The 22,107-nt window shown below is 34.8% G+C and overlaps 1 protein-coding gene across 1 annotated transcript; it reads right to left on the bottom strand.

The window, feature by feature from the left end:
* Positions 1–169: 169 nt before the first annotated feature.
* On the bottom strand, positions 170–22,047 carry LOC117340870 (probable alpha-ketoglutarate-dependent hypophosphite dioxygenase). The gene is made up of 11 exons (XM_033902647.1): positions 21,946–22,047; positions 20,382–20,488; positions 19,869–20,006; positions 19,592–19,738; positions 18,595–18,698; positions 17,998–18,049; positions 13,826–13,893; positions 5,018–5,084; positions 4,255–4,367; positions 2,176–2,275; positions 170–686 (listed from the first exon to the last, which is right to left on the bottom strand). Exons 2-11 carry the CDS (start codon positions 20,469–20,471, stop codon positions 627–629), a joined length of 939 nt encoding a protein of 312 aa, XP_033758538.1. The 5' UTR covers positions 20,472–20,488; positions 21,946–22,047; the 3' UTR covers positions 170–626.
* Positions 22,048–22,107: the final 60 nt, after the last annotated feature.

Below are 22,107 nucleotides of genomic sequence, written 5' to 3'. Positions count from 1 at the left end.
GGAACTCAGAAGCACCAAAACAAATTTTCATGTTTTTTTTTGTTTAAGCTGTATGGTGGGACATAAAAACACAGGGATTTTGTAACCAGTCAGGGTTCATTTGCTGTTTTAAATTAAATTCCTCGATGTGTTTTAAGATTTTTTTTCAACAAAAAAGACAAAAGAGATGTTCAAGTCAACTGTAAACAGAAGGTTTATTTATTTATTTATTATATTAGGGTGCATTGTCTTGCTGAAGTGTAAATCAAACGTAGACTTCATCATCGTGATTGTATTCAAGCAAACTAAGGTTCCATTGATTGAAAGGAGGCACGTGTAAAGCAGACATAATTTTTTCTGCTTTTTGAAAAATTTCAATGTCCATTTTTACCCCTTCTAACCCCGCTGGGGAAGGTCCTCCAGATTCCCTTTCAGCTTTTTTTTTTTTACTGTCTATGCAATCATGTCTGGTAAACGTAATATTACGACTATAGCAAGTCTGTATTGTCATTACCATAATCATGAGATCATTTCATCTGAGCATATTAACACATCTGATTATTGTCAATGTCACTTTAATCACAATATTGTTTAATTACTCGGGGACAGCCGGAGTCAAACACAATAACATCCACTCAAATCGTTTATCATGACATCCACGCCGGGTCGAACACCAGAGGAAAGAACTGTCCGCCCATCTTCTCGCCCTGAAACACAATTCATAATTGATCAGAACTCATTAGGGAGAAAAAAATATACAAACATTAATTCATAAATGTAATATTTAATGCTTAAAGCTATAATCTGTTGATGAGATAGCTGTGCATGCTTGATTTGATTTTGAAGTTTCCTTAAAGTACACTACTGCAGCCTATACAGGGAAGTGTTGGAGGTAAAATTCTGATAAGGGATCTTTTCGTTTGTGTTACAGCCATAAAAACATAATGTTAAGGACGAGGGAAAAGAGATTCTGTCAAATCCTCCCACCGATCATCGATAATTTTGTAATTATTTTAAAATCTGTACAGTGGTCAATGGTTTGATACGAATAGCCCCCAGGAGACTTAAGTCGGTTTGTTACTAACACAAACGCGTATTGCTTAATTCTGTCTCACAACTATTTTCAATATTCTGTCCATGCTTAAGAGCTAAAAAATGGCAGCCACATCTATATTTTCTGTTCAAATAATTGTGAGTTACTTAACTTTATACATTAAAAAATTCACAAAAAGGGAAGAAAAAAGTCTGCTTTCCCTGTATTTCAGTGCAGGTAGATAGAAGACAAAATATTTCAGTGCAGGTAGATACAGTTTATAGAGATAAGATATTTCTGTGCAGGAAGATTATACAGACAAAATATTACACATCTATAGTTATCTGTTCAAATAATTGTGAGTTATTTTAATTTACACGGTACAGATATATATAGATACACATAGAGACAAATTAATAATGTGCAGGTAGCTATACATAAATATTTTTCTGAAGGTAGATATACATTTGTATGTAGACAAAATGTTTCTGTGCAGGTAGATTATAGACAAAATGTTTCTGTGCAGGTAGATTATAGACAAAATCTTTCTGTGCAGGTAGATATACAGAGGTAAAATATTTTTGTGCAGGTAGATTATAGACAAAATGTTTCTGTGCAGGTAGATTATACAGACAAAATCTGTCTGTGCAGGTAGATATATAAAGATGAAATATTTGTGTGCAGGTGGCTATATAGATAAAATGTTTCTGTGCAGGAAGACATATAGACATAAAATATTTCTGTGCAGGTAGATTATACAGACAAAATATTTCATTTCAAACTTTTTAACAATCAAGTTCTTGATTTTAACTATGGTTTTCTGATTTTATATATAAAATATCACAAGGAAATTATACAGACAAAATATTTCATTTCAAACTTTTTAACAATCCAGTTCTGGATTTTAACTCTGGTTTTCTGATTTTATATATAAAATATCACAAGGAAATTATACAGACAAAATATTTCATTTCAAACTTTTTAACAATCCAGTTCTGGATTTTAACTCTGGTTTTCTGATTTTATATATAAAATATCACAAGGAAATTAACTGTCATTTCAAGGCAGGGGAATAGGGAAAATGTATATTTTGTTTTAGGATTTAACACAATTTTAAAATCATAACCAAATCTATTGACTTTATTTGTAGTAATGTCGCCTACCTCTGGGATCTTGATGTTTTTAAGCAGATCCTCGTTAGTGGTGGATTTCACACCATCTGCAAAGTAGTTGAGTACGGCTGCTCGCCTTGGACCGTCCGACCTATTGTTAACATAGGATGACAATAATGACCACACAGTTTAGCTCCTAACAGTACATATATACACATGATCCCACGGTTACACATGATCCCACAGTTACACATGATCCCACGGTTACACATGATCCCACCGTTACACATGATCCCACGGTAACACATGATCCCACGGTAACACATGATCCCACGGTAACACATGATCCCATAGTTACACATGATTGCACAGTTACACATGATCCCACAGTTACACATGATCCCACGGTAACACATGATCCCACAGTTACACATGATCCCTCAGTAACACATGATCCCACAGTAACACATGATCCCACAGTTACACATGATCCCACGGTAACACATGATCCCACAGTTACACATGATCCCTCAGTAACACATGATCCCACAGTTACACGTGATCCCACAGTTACACGTGATCCCACAGTAACACATGATCCCACAGTTACACATGATCCCACAGTTACACATGATCCCACAGTTACACATGATCGCACAGTTACACATGATCCCACGGTTACACATGATCCCATGGTTACACATGATCCCACAGTAACACATGATCCCACGGTTACACATGATCCCACAGTTACACATGATCCCACAGTAACACATGATCCCTCAGTAACACATGATCCCACAGTTACACATGATCCCACAGTAACACATGATCCCACAGTTACACATGATCCCTCAGTAACACATGATCCCACAGTAACACATGATCCCACAGTAACACATGATCCCACGGTTACACATGATCCCACAGTTACACATGATCCCACGGTTACACATGATCCCACCGTTACACATGATCCCACGGTAACACATGATCCCACGGTAACACATGATCCCACGGTAACACATGATCCCATAGTTACACATGATTGCACAGTTACACATGATCGCACAGTTACACATGATCGCACAGTTACACATGATCCCACATTAACATATGATCCCACATTTACACATGATCGCACAGTTACACATGATCCCACATTTACAAATGATCCCATGGTTAAACATCCTATCAAGTTTCACAGAGATCAGAGAGGAAGTCCCCAAAAAGGATTTAAGTGCTAAACAAGAGGCAAATTTCTTTTTTCTAGGCCTTTCACTTATTCATATGTCGTTTATTGGCTTGAACAATTTGATATCTGACCTTAAATACAGGCCAAGGTCATTTCTTTTTGAAAACTAATGTCAGTCATAATCGAAGAAACCTACCAGCCACAGTCATAATCGAAGGAACTACCAGCCACAGTCATAATCGAAGGAACCTACCAGCCACAGTCATAATCGAAGGAACCTACCAGCCACAGTCATAATCGAAGGAACCTACCAGCCACAGTCATAATCGAAGGAACCTACCAGCCAAATATTTTGATGCTATGACTTTAAGGTAATCAGAAAAAGTTGTTTCAGTGTTTTTACAAAGTTGACCCCTGTGACCATGAATACAGATAGGTCATGGTAACTTCTTTCAGCAATTTTTGTGCAGCTTCATCCAAGGAACCTACAAGCTAAATATTCATGATTGTGGGCTTTTGGTTTTTGAGAAGATGTCAAATGAAAAAAATTGACATCAAACGGACATTGAATTGTCAGGCGGATGCCACACCACAGGTAGCATAATCTTATTTGGCCTTTTTGGCAAAGTGAGCTAAAAAAGGGTCAAAATTTCAAAACTTGGAATCAATATGCTGCATCAAAATGTTTCAGAGGAAAACATAACTACATACAGCAGGAAATACGGTCATATGAAAGTTGACAGCTATGTTGATCGATGTTCGTGGGTGATTTTTTCTTCTTCAAAATAAAGAGCAGGGGGAACATTTTTTTTTGATTAATTTTCCACCTAACAATCATAATTTACCTTGTCTTAGCTTTTAAAGAAATAAACTCGATATTTCATTATTAATATCATTTAATTCATATCTAAAAATGGACATGGTATTTACGCTACCTGTTTCCATAGGAACCATGTACAGCTAGAGCATGGTGAAAGCTTGCGTGACCTTTACGGAGTTTCCCACATACTGGTTTAAACTGCTGTTTTTCCTCCTCTGTCAGGATAGTCTGCAAAGGGAGGTAACTCTATCAGGTTTGACATAACAAAAATATGTAAGTGTGTACAATAAATGTCATCATAATCTAATTCACATCTGGGTTTGTAAAACACCAAATACATCTTTAGAACAGTATTATCAAGACCATCAATTTAACTGTCACCAATATTCATAGTCAATTTAGTGTTTGTATCCATTGAAAAGACAAATGAAGCTTTTAGACCCTGACCAGTATTAGTTAGAACTTTTACTTGGTAACGTTATGTTACAAATCTAACCATGTACATGCTATATATACCACATCACAATGTTTGAGCATCGTGTGTAGCCTGGAAAGGGGCGTAACTCTAACCTTCTAGTTGGTCATACAATGACTCCCGACAATATATGAATCACTAATTACTAGTTTTTGAGACATCACATCAGATTTCTTAACATAACTGATGTTACTCATAAACTGTAACTTGATCTATTTTATCATCACAGCAATTCATATTCAAAGTTTTACTCTGACAGATCTTATTAAATAACAGTGTTCTTACTGGTAGTTTTCACTTATACGATACCTCTGAAGTTTATTGTTCTTGGGGATTTATTTTTGTGGTTGCCCTGACACACAATCATCACACCAATACATTGCCTGTGAACGTTCCTCCTCACCTGTATAGATTCCATGTCTGCAAAATTGAAGTCAGTCACAGGAAGTGGGTTTCCATTTCTCGTCCATCTGATAAAAGATAAATACATGAACGGGTGGCATTTAACTTACAGGAAATTAAAATTTAACCTGACTAACAATTAGTCTACAATAAACCTGACTAACAATTAACCTACATTGAACCTGACTAACAATTAGTCTACATTGAACCTGACTAACTGTTAACTTACATTGAACCTGACTAACAATTAGTCTACATTGAACCTGACTAACTGTTAACTTACATTGAACCTGACTAACTAACCAACATTGAACCTGACTAACAATTAGTCTACATTGAACCTGACTAACAATTAGTCTACATTGAACCTGACTAACTGTTAACCTACATTGAACCTGACTAACAATTAGTCTACATTGAACCTGACTAACTAACCAACATTGAACCTGACTAACAATTAGTCTACATTGAACCTGACTAACAATTAGTCTACATTGAACCTGACTAACAATTAACTTACATTGAACCTGACTAACAATTAACCTACATTGAACCTGACTAACAATTAACCTACATTGATCCTGACTTACAATTTACCTACATTGATCCTGACTTACAATTTACCTACATTGAACCTGACTAACAATTTACCTACATTGAACCTGACTAACAATTAGTCTACATTGAACCTGACTAACAATTAGTCTACATTGAACCTGACTAACAATTAGTCTACATTGAACCTGACTAACAATTAGTCTACATTGAACCTGACTAACAATTAACCTACATTGAACCTGACTAACAATTTACCTACATTGAACCTGACTAACAATTTACCTACATTGAACCTGACTAACAATTAGTCTACATTGAACCTGACTAACAATTAGTCTACATTGAACCTGACTAACAATTAGTCTACATTGAACTTGACTAACAATTAACCTACATTGAACCTGACTTACAATTTACCTACATTGAACCTGACTAACAATTTACCTACATTGAACCTGACTAACAATTAACCTACATTGAACCTGACTAACAATTAGTCTACATTGAACCTGACTAACAATTAGTCTACATTGAACCTGACTAACAATTAACCTACATTGAACCTGACTAACAATTTACCTACATTGAACCTGACTAACAATTTACCTACATTGAACCTGACTAACAATTAGTCTACATTGAACCTGACTAACAATTAGTCTACATTGAACCTGACTAACAATTAGTCTACATTGAACCTGACTAACAATTAGTCTACATTGAACCTGACTAACAATTAGTCTACATTGAACCTGACTAACAATTAACCTACATTGAACCTGACTAACAATTAACCTACATTGAACCTGACTAACAATTAACCTACATTGAACCTGACTAACTATTAGTCTACATTGAACCTGACTAACAATTAGTCTACATTGAACCTGACTAACAATTAGTCTACATTGAACCTGACTAACAATTAGTCTACATTGAACCTGACTAACAATTAACCTACATTGAACCTGACTAACAAGTAACCTACATTAAACATGACTTACAATTAGTCCACATTGAACCTGACTAACTAACCTACGTTGAACCTGACTTACAATTAGTCTACAATAAACCTGACTAACAATTAACCTACATTGAACCAGACTAACAATTAACCTACATTGAACCTGACTAACAATTAACCTACATTGAACCTGACTAACAAGTAACCTACATTGAACCTGACTAACAATTAGTCTACATTGAACCTGACTAACAAGTAACCAACATTTAACTGGACTAACAATTAATTTACAATGAACCTGACTAACAATTAACCTACATTGAACCAGACTAACAATTAACCTACATTGAACCTTACTAACAATTAGTCCATATTAAACCTGACTAACTATTAACCTACATCGAACCTGCCTAACAATTAACCTTCATTGAACCTGACTAACAATTAGTCTACATTGAACCTGACTAACAACTAACCTATATTGAACCTGACTAACAATAAGTCTACAATAAACCTGCCTAGCAATTAACCTACATTGAACCTGACTAACTAACCTACATTGAACCTGACTAACAATTAACCAACATTTAACTGGACTAACAATTAATTTACAATGAACCTGACTAACAATTAACCTACATTAAACCTGACTAACAATTAACCTACATTGAACCTGACTAACAATTAACCTACATTGAACCTGACTAACAATTAATCTACATTGAACCTGACTAACAATTAACCTACATTGAACCTGACTAACAATTAACCTACATTGAACCTGACTAACAATTAACCTACATTGAACCTGACTAACAATTAGTCTACATTGAACCTGACTAACAATTAACCTACATTCAACCTGACTAACAATTAGTCTACATTGAACCTGACTAACAATTAACCTACATTGAACCTGACTAACAATTAACCTACATTAAACCTGACTAACAATTAACCAACATTGAACCTGACTAACTAACCTACATTGAACCTGACTAACAATTAACCTACATTGAACCTGACTAACAATTAACCTACATTGAACCTGACTAACTAACCTACATTGAACCTGACTAACAATTAACCAACATTGAACCTGACTAACAATTAACCTACATTGAACCTGACTAACAATTAACCTACATTGAACCTGACTAACAATTAACCTACATTGAACCTGACTAACAATTAACCAACATTGAACCTGACTAACTAACCTACATTGAACCTGACTAACAATTAACCAACATTGAACCTGACTAACAATTAACCTACATTGAACCTGACTAACAATTAACCAACATTGAACCTGACTAACAATTAACCTACATTGAACCTGACTAACAATTAACCTACATTGAACCTGACTAACAATTAGTCTACATTGAACCTGACTAACAATTAGTCTACAATAAACCTGACTAACAATTAACCTACATTGAACCTGACTTACAATTTACCTACATTGAACCTGACTAACAATTAGTCTACATTGAACCTGACTAACAATTAACCTACATTAAACCTGACTAACAATTAACCAACATTGAACCAGACTAACAATTAACCTACATTGAACCTGACTAACAATTAGTCTACATTGAACCTGACTAACAATTAACCTACATTGAACCTGACTAACTAACCTACATTGAACCTGACTAACAATTAACCTACATTAAACCTGACTAACAATTAACCAACATTGAACCAGACTAACAATTAGTCTACATTGAACCTGACTAACAATTAGTCTACATTGAACCTGACTAACAATTAGTCTACATTGAACCTGACTAACAATTAACCTACATTAAACCTGACAAACAATTAACCTACATTGAACCAGACTAACAATTAACCTACATTGAACCTGACTAACAATTAGTCTACATTGAACCTGACTAACAATTAACCTACATTGAACCTGACTAACAATTAACCTACATTGAACCTGACTAACAATTAACCTACATTGAACCTGACTAACAATTAACCAACATTAAACCTGACTAACACTTAACCTACATTAAACCTGACTAACAATTAACCTACATTGAACCTGACTAACTAACCTACATTGAACCTGACTAACAATTAACCTACATTAAACCTGACAAACAATTAGTCTACATTGAACCTGACTAACAATTAGTCTACATTGAACCTGACTAACAATTAACCAACATTGAACCTGACTGACAATTAGTCTACATTGAACCTGACTAACTAACCTACATTGAACCTGACTAACAATTAACCTACATTAAACCTGACAAACAATTAGTCTACATTGAATCTGACTAACAATTAGTCTACATTGAACCTGACTAACTGTTAACTTACATTGAACCTGACTAACAATTAACCTACATTGAACCTGACTAACAATTAACCTACATTGAACCTGACTAACAATTAGTCTACATTGAACCTGACTAACAATTAACCTACATTGAACCTGACTAACAATTAACCTACATTGAACCTGACTAACAATTAACCTACATTGAACCTGACTAACAATTAACCTACATTGAACCTGACTAACAATTAGTCTACATTGAACCTGACTAACTGTTAACTTACATTGAACCTGACTAACAATTAACCTACATTGAACCTGACTAACAATTAGTCTACATTGAACCTGACTAACAATTAACCTACATTGAACCTGACTAACAATTAGTCTACATTAAACCTGACTAACAATTAACCTACATTGAACCTGACTAACAATTAGTCTACATTAAACCTGACTAACAATTAACCTACATTGAACCTGACTAACAATTAGTCTACATTAAACCTGACTAACAATTAACCTACATTGAACCTGACTAACAATTAGTCTACATTGAACCTGACTAACAATTAACCTACATTGAACCTGACTAACAATTAACCTACATTGAACCTGACTAACAATTAGTCTACATTCAACCTGACTAACAATTAACCTACATTGAACCTGACTAACAATTAGTCTACATTGAACCTGACTAACAATTAACCTACATTGAACCTGACTAACTAACCTACATTGAACCTGACTAACTAACCAACATTGAACCTGACTAACAATTAGTCTACATTAAACCTGACTAACTAACCTACATTTAACCCGACTAACAATTAATTATAACCTACATTGAACCTGACTAACTATTAACCTACATTTAACCCGACTTACAATTAACCTACATTTAACCCGACTAACAATTCACTTACAGGTACATTTAACAGGATTAACCACTTGAAGAATCATTTACAACAGTGTCCAGACAAGACATGGTGCAGGATGGCCTTCGCAGAAATCACACAAAATATCATTTCTAACATCAAAGCTTGAACAGCTATTTGTGATGGGTCCCCTCAGACCTACTATAATGGCCATCACCAGGATGATGGGACCCTCGACAGCTGTAAGCGTTCAGATTGTAACTAGATTAGTATTGTCACAGACAGGGGAAATGTCACTAGGACAGACAAGGTCTACCAGTATGTGGGGCATTTGTTTTAAAGATCCTCACCCCATCAATATATTTTTTCAAGCATCTGAATTTTTTTTATTACTGGATGTACCTTAGATGCGAATTTATTAAATCATTAATGAATAAATCTTAATAGATTATGATGTTTTTGAGTGAACTAATTATAACAAAATTTTCTGGCTGTCATGTTTTCTGCTCAGTTTGTTTTAAGGATGAACAGCTAAATGGACATGTTGCTGAATCAATGGAAAACTTACGACAGATATTATGAATTAATATTATGCTTGTTGACTTGATTACAATCTCATACACTTTACACCTCAGTATTTATATACACATGCTTCACATGTGATTTGTCAGACGAAAATGGCTGTGTAGTCATTGAAATGTAGATTTACGTAGATTTATTCACTTATGCCGAAAAAATATCCACTGTATCACCTTGTGTTAATTACTACTGAGCAAATTGTCTATCTAGCTTGTTGCCTAGTGTTGGTCCCAACAAGAACAAGTCAAGCAGAGGACTGTTAAAGAAATACTCATTTAAACCTAATATTTATGACAGGTGTAATTAACAGACTAATTAGCAGAATGACAACACAATGTATTCCTGTATATCATTATTTTCAATTTCATTGAAATTCAGGACTAAAATGGATTCATAAAGTTCATGTTTTGGAGAAAAAAACAACATTAATCTGACCTTTATTTCTTAGATATCTCTGAAGTAAGTATATTAGACTTTTATTTAATGATTTGGTTTTGGTTTGGTTTATTTGTTTAACGTCCTATTAACAGCCAGGGTCATTTAAGGACATGCCAGGTTTTGGAGATGGAGGAAAGCCGGAGTTCCCGAAGAAAAACCACCAGCCTACGGTCAGTAACTGGCAATTGCCCCACGTAGGTTTCAAATTCGCAACCCAGAGGTGGAGGGCTAGTGATAAAGTGTCGGGACACCTTAACCACTCGGCCACCGCGGCCCCTTACTGACAATTAACCTATTTAATGAGTCAGAAAGCTAACCTGAGTTTTAATCTACTGGGTGTGAAATGTTGGTTGTGGAGAAGAGAGTTCATCACTCCTATCAACAAGTAAATTTCTTTCATTTTTATTATTCTTATTTATTTACTTTAAATAAATTCGTGTTTATAAATCAAATCTATATACTTCCTACAAAACACTGCTAAATATCTAAATTGTACAATTTTCAGGGATTTTCCAACGAGAAAGAATTAATTTGAAGAACTAGCTTTCATGACTAAAATTGGCAATCTACCAGAATTAATTTTCATCAATATAATTGGGACATATTTCTTTTATTAGGATATTTTCTCTAAAAGGTAACTTATCTACTATTCTGTTAAAAATATCTTTTAACAAAATACAAATATGTTTAATATCTTACAATGGTTTTCCTTAAACTAATTCAGTTATGGGGCAAGCTTCCTTAAAAATATGATAAGTGCCCTCATCCACATAGTGGTCTTCAGTCACCAGTATGTGCTGAATAAACAGTTTTCTAATGGTGTATTTGGTGAATGGGACATATTTCTGATGTTATGTTCAATTAGGCAGATTTTGATTGACACATGTTCCAGGACAGTCTGTCCGGTGAGGATGAGTGGAAAACAGGTGAGCACCTCTATAGTTTCTAAGGAACTTGACTAGTACCTGTACATACTGAGAACTCGTGAATAATAACGAACATGTATATATTGGCACTATCATATAAATTCTTTCTGGAAAATAATTTTCTATGCTCACCATCTCAACTACCCACTATATAAGGAGAACATTTCCTTATATGGAGAATTAGCACATTTCCTTATATGGAGAATTAGCACATTTCCTTATATGGAGAATTAGCACCTATAAAGCATTGTGTCATGTGTAAAGAGAACATTTCCTTATACGGAGAATTTGCACCTAAAGCATTGTGTGTAGAGTGAACATTTCCTTATATGGAGAATTTTGCACCTAAAGTATTAGTGTAAAGAGAACATTTCCTTATATGGAAAATTTTGCACCTAAAGCATCAGTGTAAAAAGAACATTTCCTTATATGGAGAATTTGCACCTGAAGCATCAATGTAAAGAGACCCTTTCCTTATATGGAGAATTTGCACCTGAAGCATCTGTATAAAGAGAACATTTTCTTATATGGAAGATTTGCACTTTAAGCATTGTGAGCAAGTAGAAAATTTCCTTATATGGAGAATTTGCACCTGAAATATCAATGTAAAGAGACTGTTTCCTTATAAGGAAGATCCGCGCCTGAAGCATTGTGAGCTATAAGAACACTTCCTTATATGGAGAATTAGAACATTTCCTTATATGGAGAACTGCACCTGAAGCATCAGTGTAAAGAGAACATTTCCTTATATGGAGAATTTGCACCTGTATCAGAGCCAGCATGTAATGAGAACATCTTAATCAGTAGGAAAACATTTCAACATCGCCATAAAACAACTGATAATACATCAAGAAAATCTGAAATGTTACATCTAGAAAACCACCTGTACAATGGAACTTACCAGGTAAATGGAAAACACCTATATACAAAGAACACATGAAAACACCTACCTGTGTATTCTATATGATCAACAGGTGTTGGATGGTTACCTGATGATTTACAATAACTATTTCTTACCAAGTCATTAACATGTACAGAGAAAAATGTTCCGTTATAACTCGGGTAAAGCTTTGAAGCCTTCTGGGATTATGGTAAGTTTTGTTAGAGGATAAAAATGTGCATACTTTGGACCAGGTGAGCGAACAATTATGCCTGGAATCTTCAAATATTTTCATAGTTGTGTTATCATCAGTGAATGACTTATACTTCACCATGTGATATATGAATTATTTTGATTTTTCAGAAAAAATATGATTACCAGGAGATTTAAGCTCCCATAATCTAGCTACAGAATCTGTTTTACTAAAATGGCCCCAAAAGTTTAACAAGAAATCAAACACAGTGGTAATACAGCAAAGTTATAGTGCCACAAGGAAAGGGGTAAGGACTTATCTAGGCCTACTAGAACATGAGGAATATGATGGGATGTGTGGATTTTAGTTCCATTAGGAATAGGGTGAGGTTTATGCCACGTTGAGTTGGATGCAATGTACATACTTTAGGTCCACTAGGATTGGGTTAGATAAATGCTACAAAAGTTTGATGACATGTGCTTAATTTAGTTCATCTGGAAATAAGGCAAAGATAGTGCCTTAAGGATTGTGCTTATTTTAGTTCTAATAGGAATAAGGTAAGGTTAGTGCATCAAGGATTGTGCTTATTTTAGTTTCTCTAGGAATAAGGTAAGGTTAGTGCCTTAAGGATTGTGCTTATTTTAGTTCCACTAGGAATAAGGTAAGGTTAGTACCTCAAGGATTGTGCTTATTTTAGTTCGTGTGTGAAGATTAGTGCCTCAAGGAATGTGCTTATTTTAGTTCCACTAGGAATAAGGTAAGGTTAGTGCCTCAAGGATTGTGCTTATTTTAGTTCAAATAGGAATAGGGTAAGGTTAGTGCCTCAAGGATTATGCTTATTTTAGTTCTAATAGGAATAAGGTAAGGTTAGTGCCTCAAGGATTATGCTTATTTTAGTTTCACTAGGAATAAGGTAATGTTAATGCCTCAAGAATTGTGCTTATTTTAGTTTCACTAGGAATAGTGTAAGGTTAGTGACTCAAGAATTGTGCTTATTTTAGTTCCATTAGGAACAGGGTAAGGTAGGCACCAGAAGTAATTGGATGTGCAGTGTTCTGTTAGGAATAGGGTGAAGTTAGTACCTGTGTGATCCTGGGACATAGTAGAGACCTCCGTTCTCCTCTGTTTGATCGTCCAATGCAATATGGACCTACACAGAGAGATCATGTCACTTAACACTTTAACAAGGATGATTATATTGGTTAATCAAAATGAATTGTGCAACATCGTCTGCATGGTTCATACAGATTTTTCATACCAAAATTCAAGCTTTTTCTTAACTTTCCAACTTCATTTTTTTTTTACCAAACTTGAAGGATTTGAGGTGATTTTTGTCTTAAATGTTATATAATTAACAAGAGATCCCAGAGGGATCTTGGCGCCCACCATTGAATGATCTTTATAGGTTCCATGTCAGATTGATCTTTTCTCTACTTTTCCCTTCTTCCAGTCTTACTAATCTGTGTAAATTCAGAAACAGCCCTCTAGTACTTTTCAAACAAGGGGAACCTATATATAAAATTGAAGATTTAGCGATAAAGGCTGTCTGTTGTTTTCGGATTGGTCCCAAAATGCAACACCAGGGACCAAGGGGAACCTACATATGAAATTTGAAAAAGATCCCTTCAGTACCATCTGTAAAATAGCGATAACAAACTTCAATTGTCAAAATACAAGATGGCTGCCTGTCGGGCAGGTTGTTTTCTGACTGGTCTAAAAATCCAATATGCATAACTAGGCACAGAGGGCAACCTACAAATGATAAATAGCGATAACAAACTTCAATTGTCAAAATCCAAGATGGCTGCCTGTCGGCCATGTTGTTTTCCTATTGGTCCCAAGATGCAATATGCAGAACTACAGACCGAGGGGAACTTACAAAAATGTTTGAGAAAGATCCCTTCAGTACTTTCTGAAAAATAGCGATAACAAACTTCAATTGTCAAAATCCAAGATGGCTGCCTGTCGGCCATGTTTTTTTTACGTTTAGTCTCAAAATGCAATATGCATAAAAAGGCACTGAGGGGAACCTACATATCAAAATTTGAGAAAGATCCCTTCAGTACTTTCTGAGAAATAGCGATAACAAACTTCAATTGTCAAAATCCAAGATGGCTGCCTGTCAGCCATGTTGTTTTCCGATTGGTCTCAAAATGCAATATGCATAACAAGGCACCAAGGGGAACCTACATATGAAATTTGAGAAAGATCCCTTCAGTACTTTTTCAGAAATAGCGATAACAAACTTCAATTGTCAAAATCCAAGATGGCTGCCTGTCGGCCATGTTGTTTTCCGATTGGTCTCAAAATGCAATATGGATACCTAGGCACCAAGGGGAACCTACATATGTAATTTGAGAAAGATCCTTTCAGTACTTTCTCAGAAATAGCGATAACAAACTTCAATTGTCAAAATCCAAGATGGCTGCCTGTCGGCCATGTTGTTTTCCGATTGGTCTCAAAATGCAATATGCATAACAAGGCACCAAGGGGAACCGACATATGAAATTTGAGAAAGATCCCTTCAGTACTTTCTCAGAAATAGCGATAACAAACTTCAATTGTCAAAATCCAAGATGGCTGCCTGTCGGCCATGTTGTTTTCCGATTGGTCTCAAAATGCAATATGCATAACTAGGCACCAAGGGGAACCCACATATGAAATTTGAGAAAGATCCCTTCAGTACTTTCTGAGGATTAGTGATAACAAGAATTGTTTACGGACGGACGGAGGGACGGACGGACGGATGACGGACCACGGACGCAGGGCGATTTGAATAGCCCACCATCTGATGATGGTGGGCTAAAAATTGTTCTGTGTAAGAAGTGTTCAAAACACATGCAATACCGGAATTTGGATATTATCAAAAATTAAGTAAATCTTTTCAGGATTTTCTCCTTGTAAATTTCTCATTTTTAAGGAATCTGAAAAAGCATGTTTTCAGCAAGTAAGTAGGAATTTTGATTCTTTCCAAGTACTTGTCGACACTGACCCTACTTCCAGCACTGATCACAAATTTCAGCACTTTTCGTCATCTGTACAAACCATGTACAATTAGGATTTCATTTTAGGAGGATCATTTGGGAAATTAAACTGAATCTTCCATCAAAAATCATCAAACCATCACCTTAACTGCTTTTAAGTCAGCTTGATAGCTTCTCTTTTTTAATATATTAAGGAAGTTTGAAAATTATTCTATTGTTGTTTTTAAATTGTCCCATTTATGTGAGATTATCATCTTATATATCAACTAAAATAATCCCCAACCAGGAGGCTCAAACTAAACATATCAACAAAGTTTCATTTCAAGATTTTCTGAGGAATAGTCGTAACTAAACATATCAACTAAGTTTCATTTCAAGATTTTCTGAGGAATAGTCGTAACTAAACCTATCAACAAAGTTTCATTTCAAGATTTTCTGAGGAATAGTCGTAACTAAACCTATCAACAAAGTTTCATTTCAAGATTTTCTGAGGAATAGTCATAACATAACTTGAACCCATACTGAACATGTTCATCAGGTTTCAAGATAACCTGTTCAGCAGTTCTGGAGAATAAGTTTTAACAAAAAATTGTAAAGGAATTGACAAATGGACCACATGTCTATCAGGTTTCAAGATAACCTGTTCAGCAGTTCTGGAGAATAAGTTTTAACAAGAATTGTAAAGGAATTGACAAATGGACCACATGTCTATCAGGTTTCACGATAATCTGTTCAGCAGTTCTGGAGAATAAGTTTTAACAAGAATTGTAAAGGAATTGACAAATGGACCACATGTCTATCAGGTTTCAAGATAACCTGTTCAGCAGTTCTGGAGAATAAGTTTTAACAAGAATTGTAAAGGAATTGACAAATGGACCAAATGTCTATCAGGTTTCAAGATAATCTGGTCAGCAGTTCCTGAGAATATGTTTTAACAAAAATTGTTAAAGGAATTGACAAATGGACCAAATGTCTATCAGGTTTCAAGATAATCTGTTCAGCAGTTCTGGAGAATAAGTTTTAAAAAGAATTGCTAAAGGACAATTGATGAGAGATGATTTGAAAACCCGACCATTTGATGATGGTGTCAGACAAATAAAGGGGAAAGATTTCTTGACAAATGATTGGTTGACAGAAAAATGTATTGTCACTTTTGCTGGGCCGATATTCGAAAATTATTAAAAAAAAAAAAAAAAATACATCAATGATGATTTTGAAAAGGCAATTAATCGGAAATTTCTGGAAGTGTTCGTAAATCTTCGACTCCACAATTTTTTGTAATATAACCGAACCAAGTCATGAGATCTTATATTTTAGTGATATATTCATTGGTGGATAACAAGTGATTAAGGAGATTTAAAGAGATTTAAACAGATTAACAATTATTAAATGCTCTGTTTGTGTTCAGGGTTAAAGATATTGATAACAAATTTAAAGGCTGAGACTTGTAATAAATGTACTTAAGACATACATAAATTTTCTACAAAAGGGCAATTCTGTGCTAAATTTAGACAACTGATTATAATCAATAATTGATTGATTTCAAGTTACCAATTATCCATTCTGAAAATGAAACTCCCATCACTAATTGTCACCCTGAAATAAATCAGAATTAGCTTTACATGTCTCATTATTCTGCTTGTTAACAACACAGGTTTGGCGGTCATTTCAGTTGTGTCTAAATTATTGAAAAAAATTCCTTCCTTGCCCTAGAAATAAAACTCTGTGTTCGTACAAAGAAATCCAGGACATATAATGAGACCGTGACAAGTTTGTTTTAAGCCGAAGTCTAACCTCATATCCTCACTCACCTCAAACACGATATTTACATAAAGTAAACTTAATATTTTAGCAGAAATTTTTATTTTCGCGATTTTCATGCTTGAAGCATTCGACTAATTTTCGATTATGCTTATTGTAGTTTCTATACAGAGTTTCTATGGCAAGAATTGTGGTAGCGCTACTTTATCACAGCGCTAATCTGTTTAACATAACAAGGTATATCAACAGTAAGTGCATCTGATGTGCTGAAGCAAAGTTCATGTTTATAACATGCATACGTAGCCAAGTTAACTCTCCTACGTTCTTCCTTGGCCATTATCAAGTGCTCTACCGATATATCAAAATCTCCCGAGTCAATAACGGTTCACTAGATACTTTGTCAATGTGACAGGCACAACAATGGCTGTCAGATCTGGTAAATGACAGAATATTCAGAAAAAGAAGACTGACACAGAAGTTTGTATGTCCTGGTAAGTTTAAATACTTACCGTGAGGTGCATCATGGGACCAGTTCTCGTCCAATAGGAATAGTCTTGGTGCCTAAAAATCAAGGGAGATAACCAGTAACAAAAATAAGGAAACTAGAAAATGTCTGAAAGACATAAATGCATCAGCTGCCACTCAACACACAGCTTGGTGAGGATCGCATCAGCTGTTTCTGAGTTTAGCTAGTTTAATATATTGCATCAGGATGGGATGTGATGGAACGGGACGGGACAGGGATGGGATGGGACTTACATAGGTAACACTATTTCATGGTGGGGCATAATAAACAGCAATTATTGGAAAAATATATACATTGGTATTGAAGATACGCTGGCTGTTCAAGAGGAAGGGGAGACAACTGGAACAAACCTGTGTCAGATTATATTGTGTGGTTTCTTTAGAAACTTTATTCAAAATATAGGTGTATATTCTATCTATAATTAGCAAGTTTCAATATTAAAATAAAGAAATAAATGCACACAAACCTATGATTCTATAACAAATTTCATAAGATACCATACACCATAGCTTGAACAATTAATTCGCCAATGCTTTGTTTTTCAACATCCACGAAATAACAAAATGAGAAATGTGTTTACCATGCCACAACACCTCCATGCTTGGCTGGCTTTGCGAAGAGTTGGTCATGCCAGAAACGAATAGGCATCGTCTTATTCTCAGCCAGAAGTTGTGAACCAGGAACCTTGAGGAAACCAAGGAAATTTAGAATTCCTCATTTAAAGATAACATAGCTATGGCAACATCATATAGGATTTCTCGCTACAATTACAAAGTTACCAAGATTTTTCTCCATAGTGACAAAAATATTATAAAACTTCCCTATACAGTAACAACAAGTGCAATCAATGATTGTGAAATCGAAGCTCAACCAGCAGCAGCAATCACACTATGCACTCATTTAAAAAAAAAACCAACATAAGATTATCACTTAAGGTAATATTTTGCCGTTTTTAAACATTATAACCATCTAAATTACCCTATTTGTTGATAAATGTCTAAAACTTAAAGAAATACGTGATGACTTTCGTGAAAATTGGAGCATTTCTATTTTTTGGTTGGATTGTCGTAGTCGAACAACCGGAAAATACGACTTTTCCAATCCAATTAAACGCTTTATTTTAACATGACTCAAGAGAAAATGGTTTTGGTTTTTGAATTTTTACCCCAATAAACGAAATACCCTATTAAGCTTTACCGATTAAGTGGAATCTACTGTATTTATACATGTATAAGCATGCCATTTTCAAATTGTATGTCACATAACATCACTCCCCTGACTTCTTTTGGATGTTTAATTAAACCAAATGAGAAAAGTGTGAGGTGTATATTTTTTGACCTACAAGCTTTCCTTAAACTTACCCCCAAAACTTTAAAATCTTGGAGTGGGACACAGACGCTGATGCCGGGGGTACAGCATAAAAAAAGCTTTTCTCTCTATATATCTATTGAATTTCTCTCTACTGCGAATAACTTATTGGAATTTTCACACTATAAATGAGCTGAAAATCAGAGATTTAGTCTAGATCTCATACTAGGAAATAAGACAGATAAACAAATAGACCTAACCGAACCTACCACGACTTGGGGGAGGAAAGCCAGATCATGGAATAGCTCGGTCATTCTCCAATGTCCCAGACAATGCATCAATACATTGTTAGTGTCACCACTCTGGTTGCTATGGTATTCATACAACATGTCCATTCCATCATGTTGGTTTTCACCCTGAATAATACATTAAGCTGAAATAAGTCATTCAATTTCATATTTCAAATCTCAAAAGGGAAAGTGTTGATTTCGTAAGGTTTGAGAAATTTTCTGAATTGGATTAAATTAAAAACTTTCTGCCACTCACTGTAAAGTAATTGTAATCCTTCAGGATCATATCACAGTCCTCTTCCGACAACAGAGGTACGTTGAGGAGAAAGCCGTCCTCCCAAAACTGCTTCACTTGATCATTGCTGAACTGGAACTTGCTCCATTCCGATTTATCCTGAAAATAGAATGAGGCCAAGCAAATCTTGATCTCTGTTTCTACAATTCATAAAATCCATGATTTAACACCGTATGGTTAATAATTGTATAATTTATCCCAAGTTTTATTTAACATGTTTGATCCTTTGACCTCAAATACAAGTCAAGGTACTGCAAATTAAAAAAAAAACATATTTTTGTGGCGATTTTATTTTACGTTTTCATGCCAAACAACTTTTTCGCTGCGATTGAATTTTGTATTGAAACTATTTCATGGCCATTAATTTTCATTAATTTTGATTACCCGCAAAATACGCAAAAATTAATCGCTTGAAAAAATAAGCTGATTTGCAGTAAGATATTTTTGCATTTTGCTCATTTGACAGGATATTACCTTGATGGGAGGGAAGAGTTTTCCTGTAGACTCATGTACTGTACTCCAGTCTGGAACTCCAGGCTTAAAATCTTTTGGAGCCGGTGGCATTGTGTGGTTTTATAGATCTGAAACATTCAAATTAAACAAATTAAGAATATTTTTTCTCTTCTTACTTTTTTTTTATTAAATATTCTATGTAGAAAAATTAAACACCAACTTACAAGGAATACTTGAAACTGAAATAATATTCCAATGCTAAAAGCCTTTTTGGTATTGTTGTTTTTTTCAAATTTGAAGACTTTTTTGTTCTAGTGCATGTCCTAGGTGAGAAAGAAAACCTTTAAGTTGGGGTCAGGGTTGAGGCTGCATATGTTGTATATCAGACAACAGAGTATATCTTTGGCGTATAAAATAATTCATAAAAGAATTCCTGAAAATGTCTATTGTTTCCTAAAGCTCAATGCTAAAAAATATTATTGATAGCAAAAATAGATATTATTAGCCCAGTGGACAGGCAAGATAACCTGTTGCTATACAATCATTGTTTTTATTTAATTTTTTTTATGTCAATTATTATCTATCTATATTGCCTTTAAGCCTTTCAGCAGACAAGAGTAATAACTGTTTATAGCTATATTGCTGTTGGTTAACAGGGTCAGATAGCCTTATCATCTTCCAGTCGCCATATAAATGGCTGTCTAGTTGCTAGGACACACATGTTGAGGTCGATAGATTTTATACCATAATAACTACTTAGAGGCTTAACTAGAAGTCATTAAACATGATATTTCAATAATGACAAGATCATTAATACTCTGTTTACCTGGCAACCAATCAAGCAACAGGAATTATCATAATTGCATTTATGGTTATGGACAATTGGGTCACTTTTTCAGAGAATTTGAAATTGAAAATATGTGCATTAAGTTAAGCTAGCTTGACAATTAAACTTTCTTTTCAGATCTAATAATTACAATTTTGAAGAAAAGAAAATTTCACATTATTTTTTGCCATTCTATTTAAAGATAACAATAACCACAGGGGCATGTTTAAAGTCTTAATATAGGTATTAACTATTTCTGGCTATTTTTGCCCTTGTGCAGTAACTGTTTAGTTATATAAGGAACTTAGGAAGGGGCATTTTCTGCCAGTTGAAAACTAGAACAACTTCAACACGCCCACTTCAACACGTAGGCCCTATTAGCAGAGACATATATATGTCTATGCTATTAGGTCTCTGCTATTAGTATTACATCCCCTGGCTCAGTGGCCGATGTGAAAAGTACGAATAGATGCATGGATTAGGATAATATAACTCTGCTTGCTGTTGTATTTGAAAGTTTTTGGTTCGAATAAACATCTTTAGTCTGCTTAGATTGTTCTTTTTCTTATCATATTTCCCACTTGTAAGGTCACGTGATCGGCAAGTTTCCAAAAACTTTGATAATTTATTCTCTCTCGGGTTTGTGAATCTTAACGAAATCTCAGCGGTGTGACCGTATCTCCTTTGTCGGCATCTTCAAGAGAAAACGCCAATTTTAATGAGACCGCGAATCTACCTGCTAGATCAAAGGGTTCTTACCTGTGATCGTTCAGGGAGATAGTCAGATCTAAGCGCACCTGGCCGTATCTTAAACCGGAAATAGATTTCTGTAGTGGCCATTCCTTTGTCCTCCCTGCTAGATTTATAATCGGTACGTGCTAAACTAGATGAAAAATTGTTGTTATAATTAAATTATCTATA

Source organism: Pecten maximus, chromosome 13 (genome assembly GCF_902652985.1).
Source record: "Pecten maximus chromosome 13, xPecMax1.1, whole genome shotgun sequence".
In the NCBI taxonomy this organism is placed as follows: Eukaryota; Metazoa; Mollusca; class Bivalvia; order Pectinida; family Pectinidae; genus Pecten; species Pecten maximus.
Note: the sequence above shows the minus strand (reverse complement) of the source record. Positions and strands in the feature narration are given on the sequence as shown.

Coding starts and splice junctions, on each gene's coding strand:
- LOC117340870 (XM_033902647.1), bottom strand. CDS start 20,471: ATGCCACCGGCTCCAAAAGATTTTAAGCCTGGAGTTCCAGACTGGAGT. Junction 13,894..17,997: donor GTCCCATGATGCACCTCACG/GTAAGTATTTAA, acceptor CTCTCTGTGTAG/GTCCATATTGCATTGGACGA. Junction 5,085..13,825: donor TATGTCCCAGGATCACACAG/GTACTAACTTCA, acceptor ATCTTTTATCAG/ATGGACGAGAAATGGAAACC.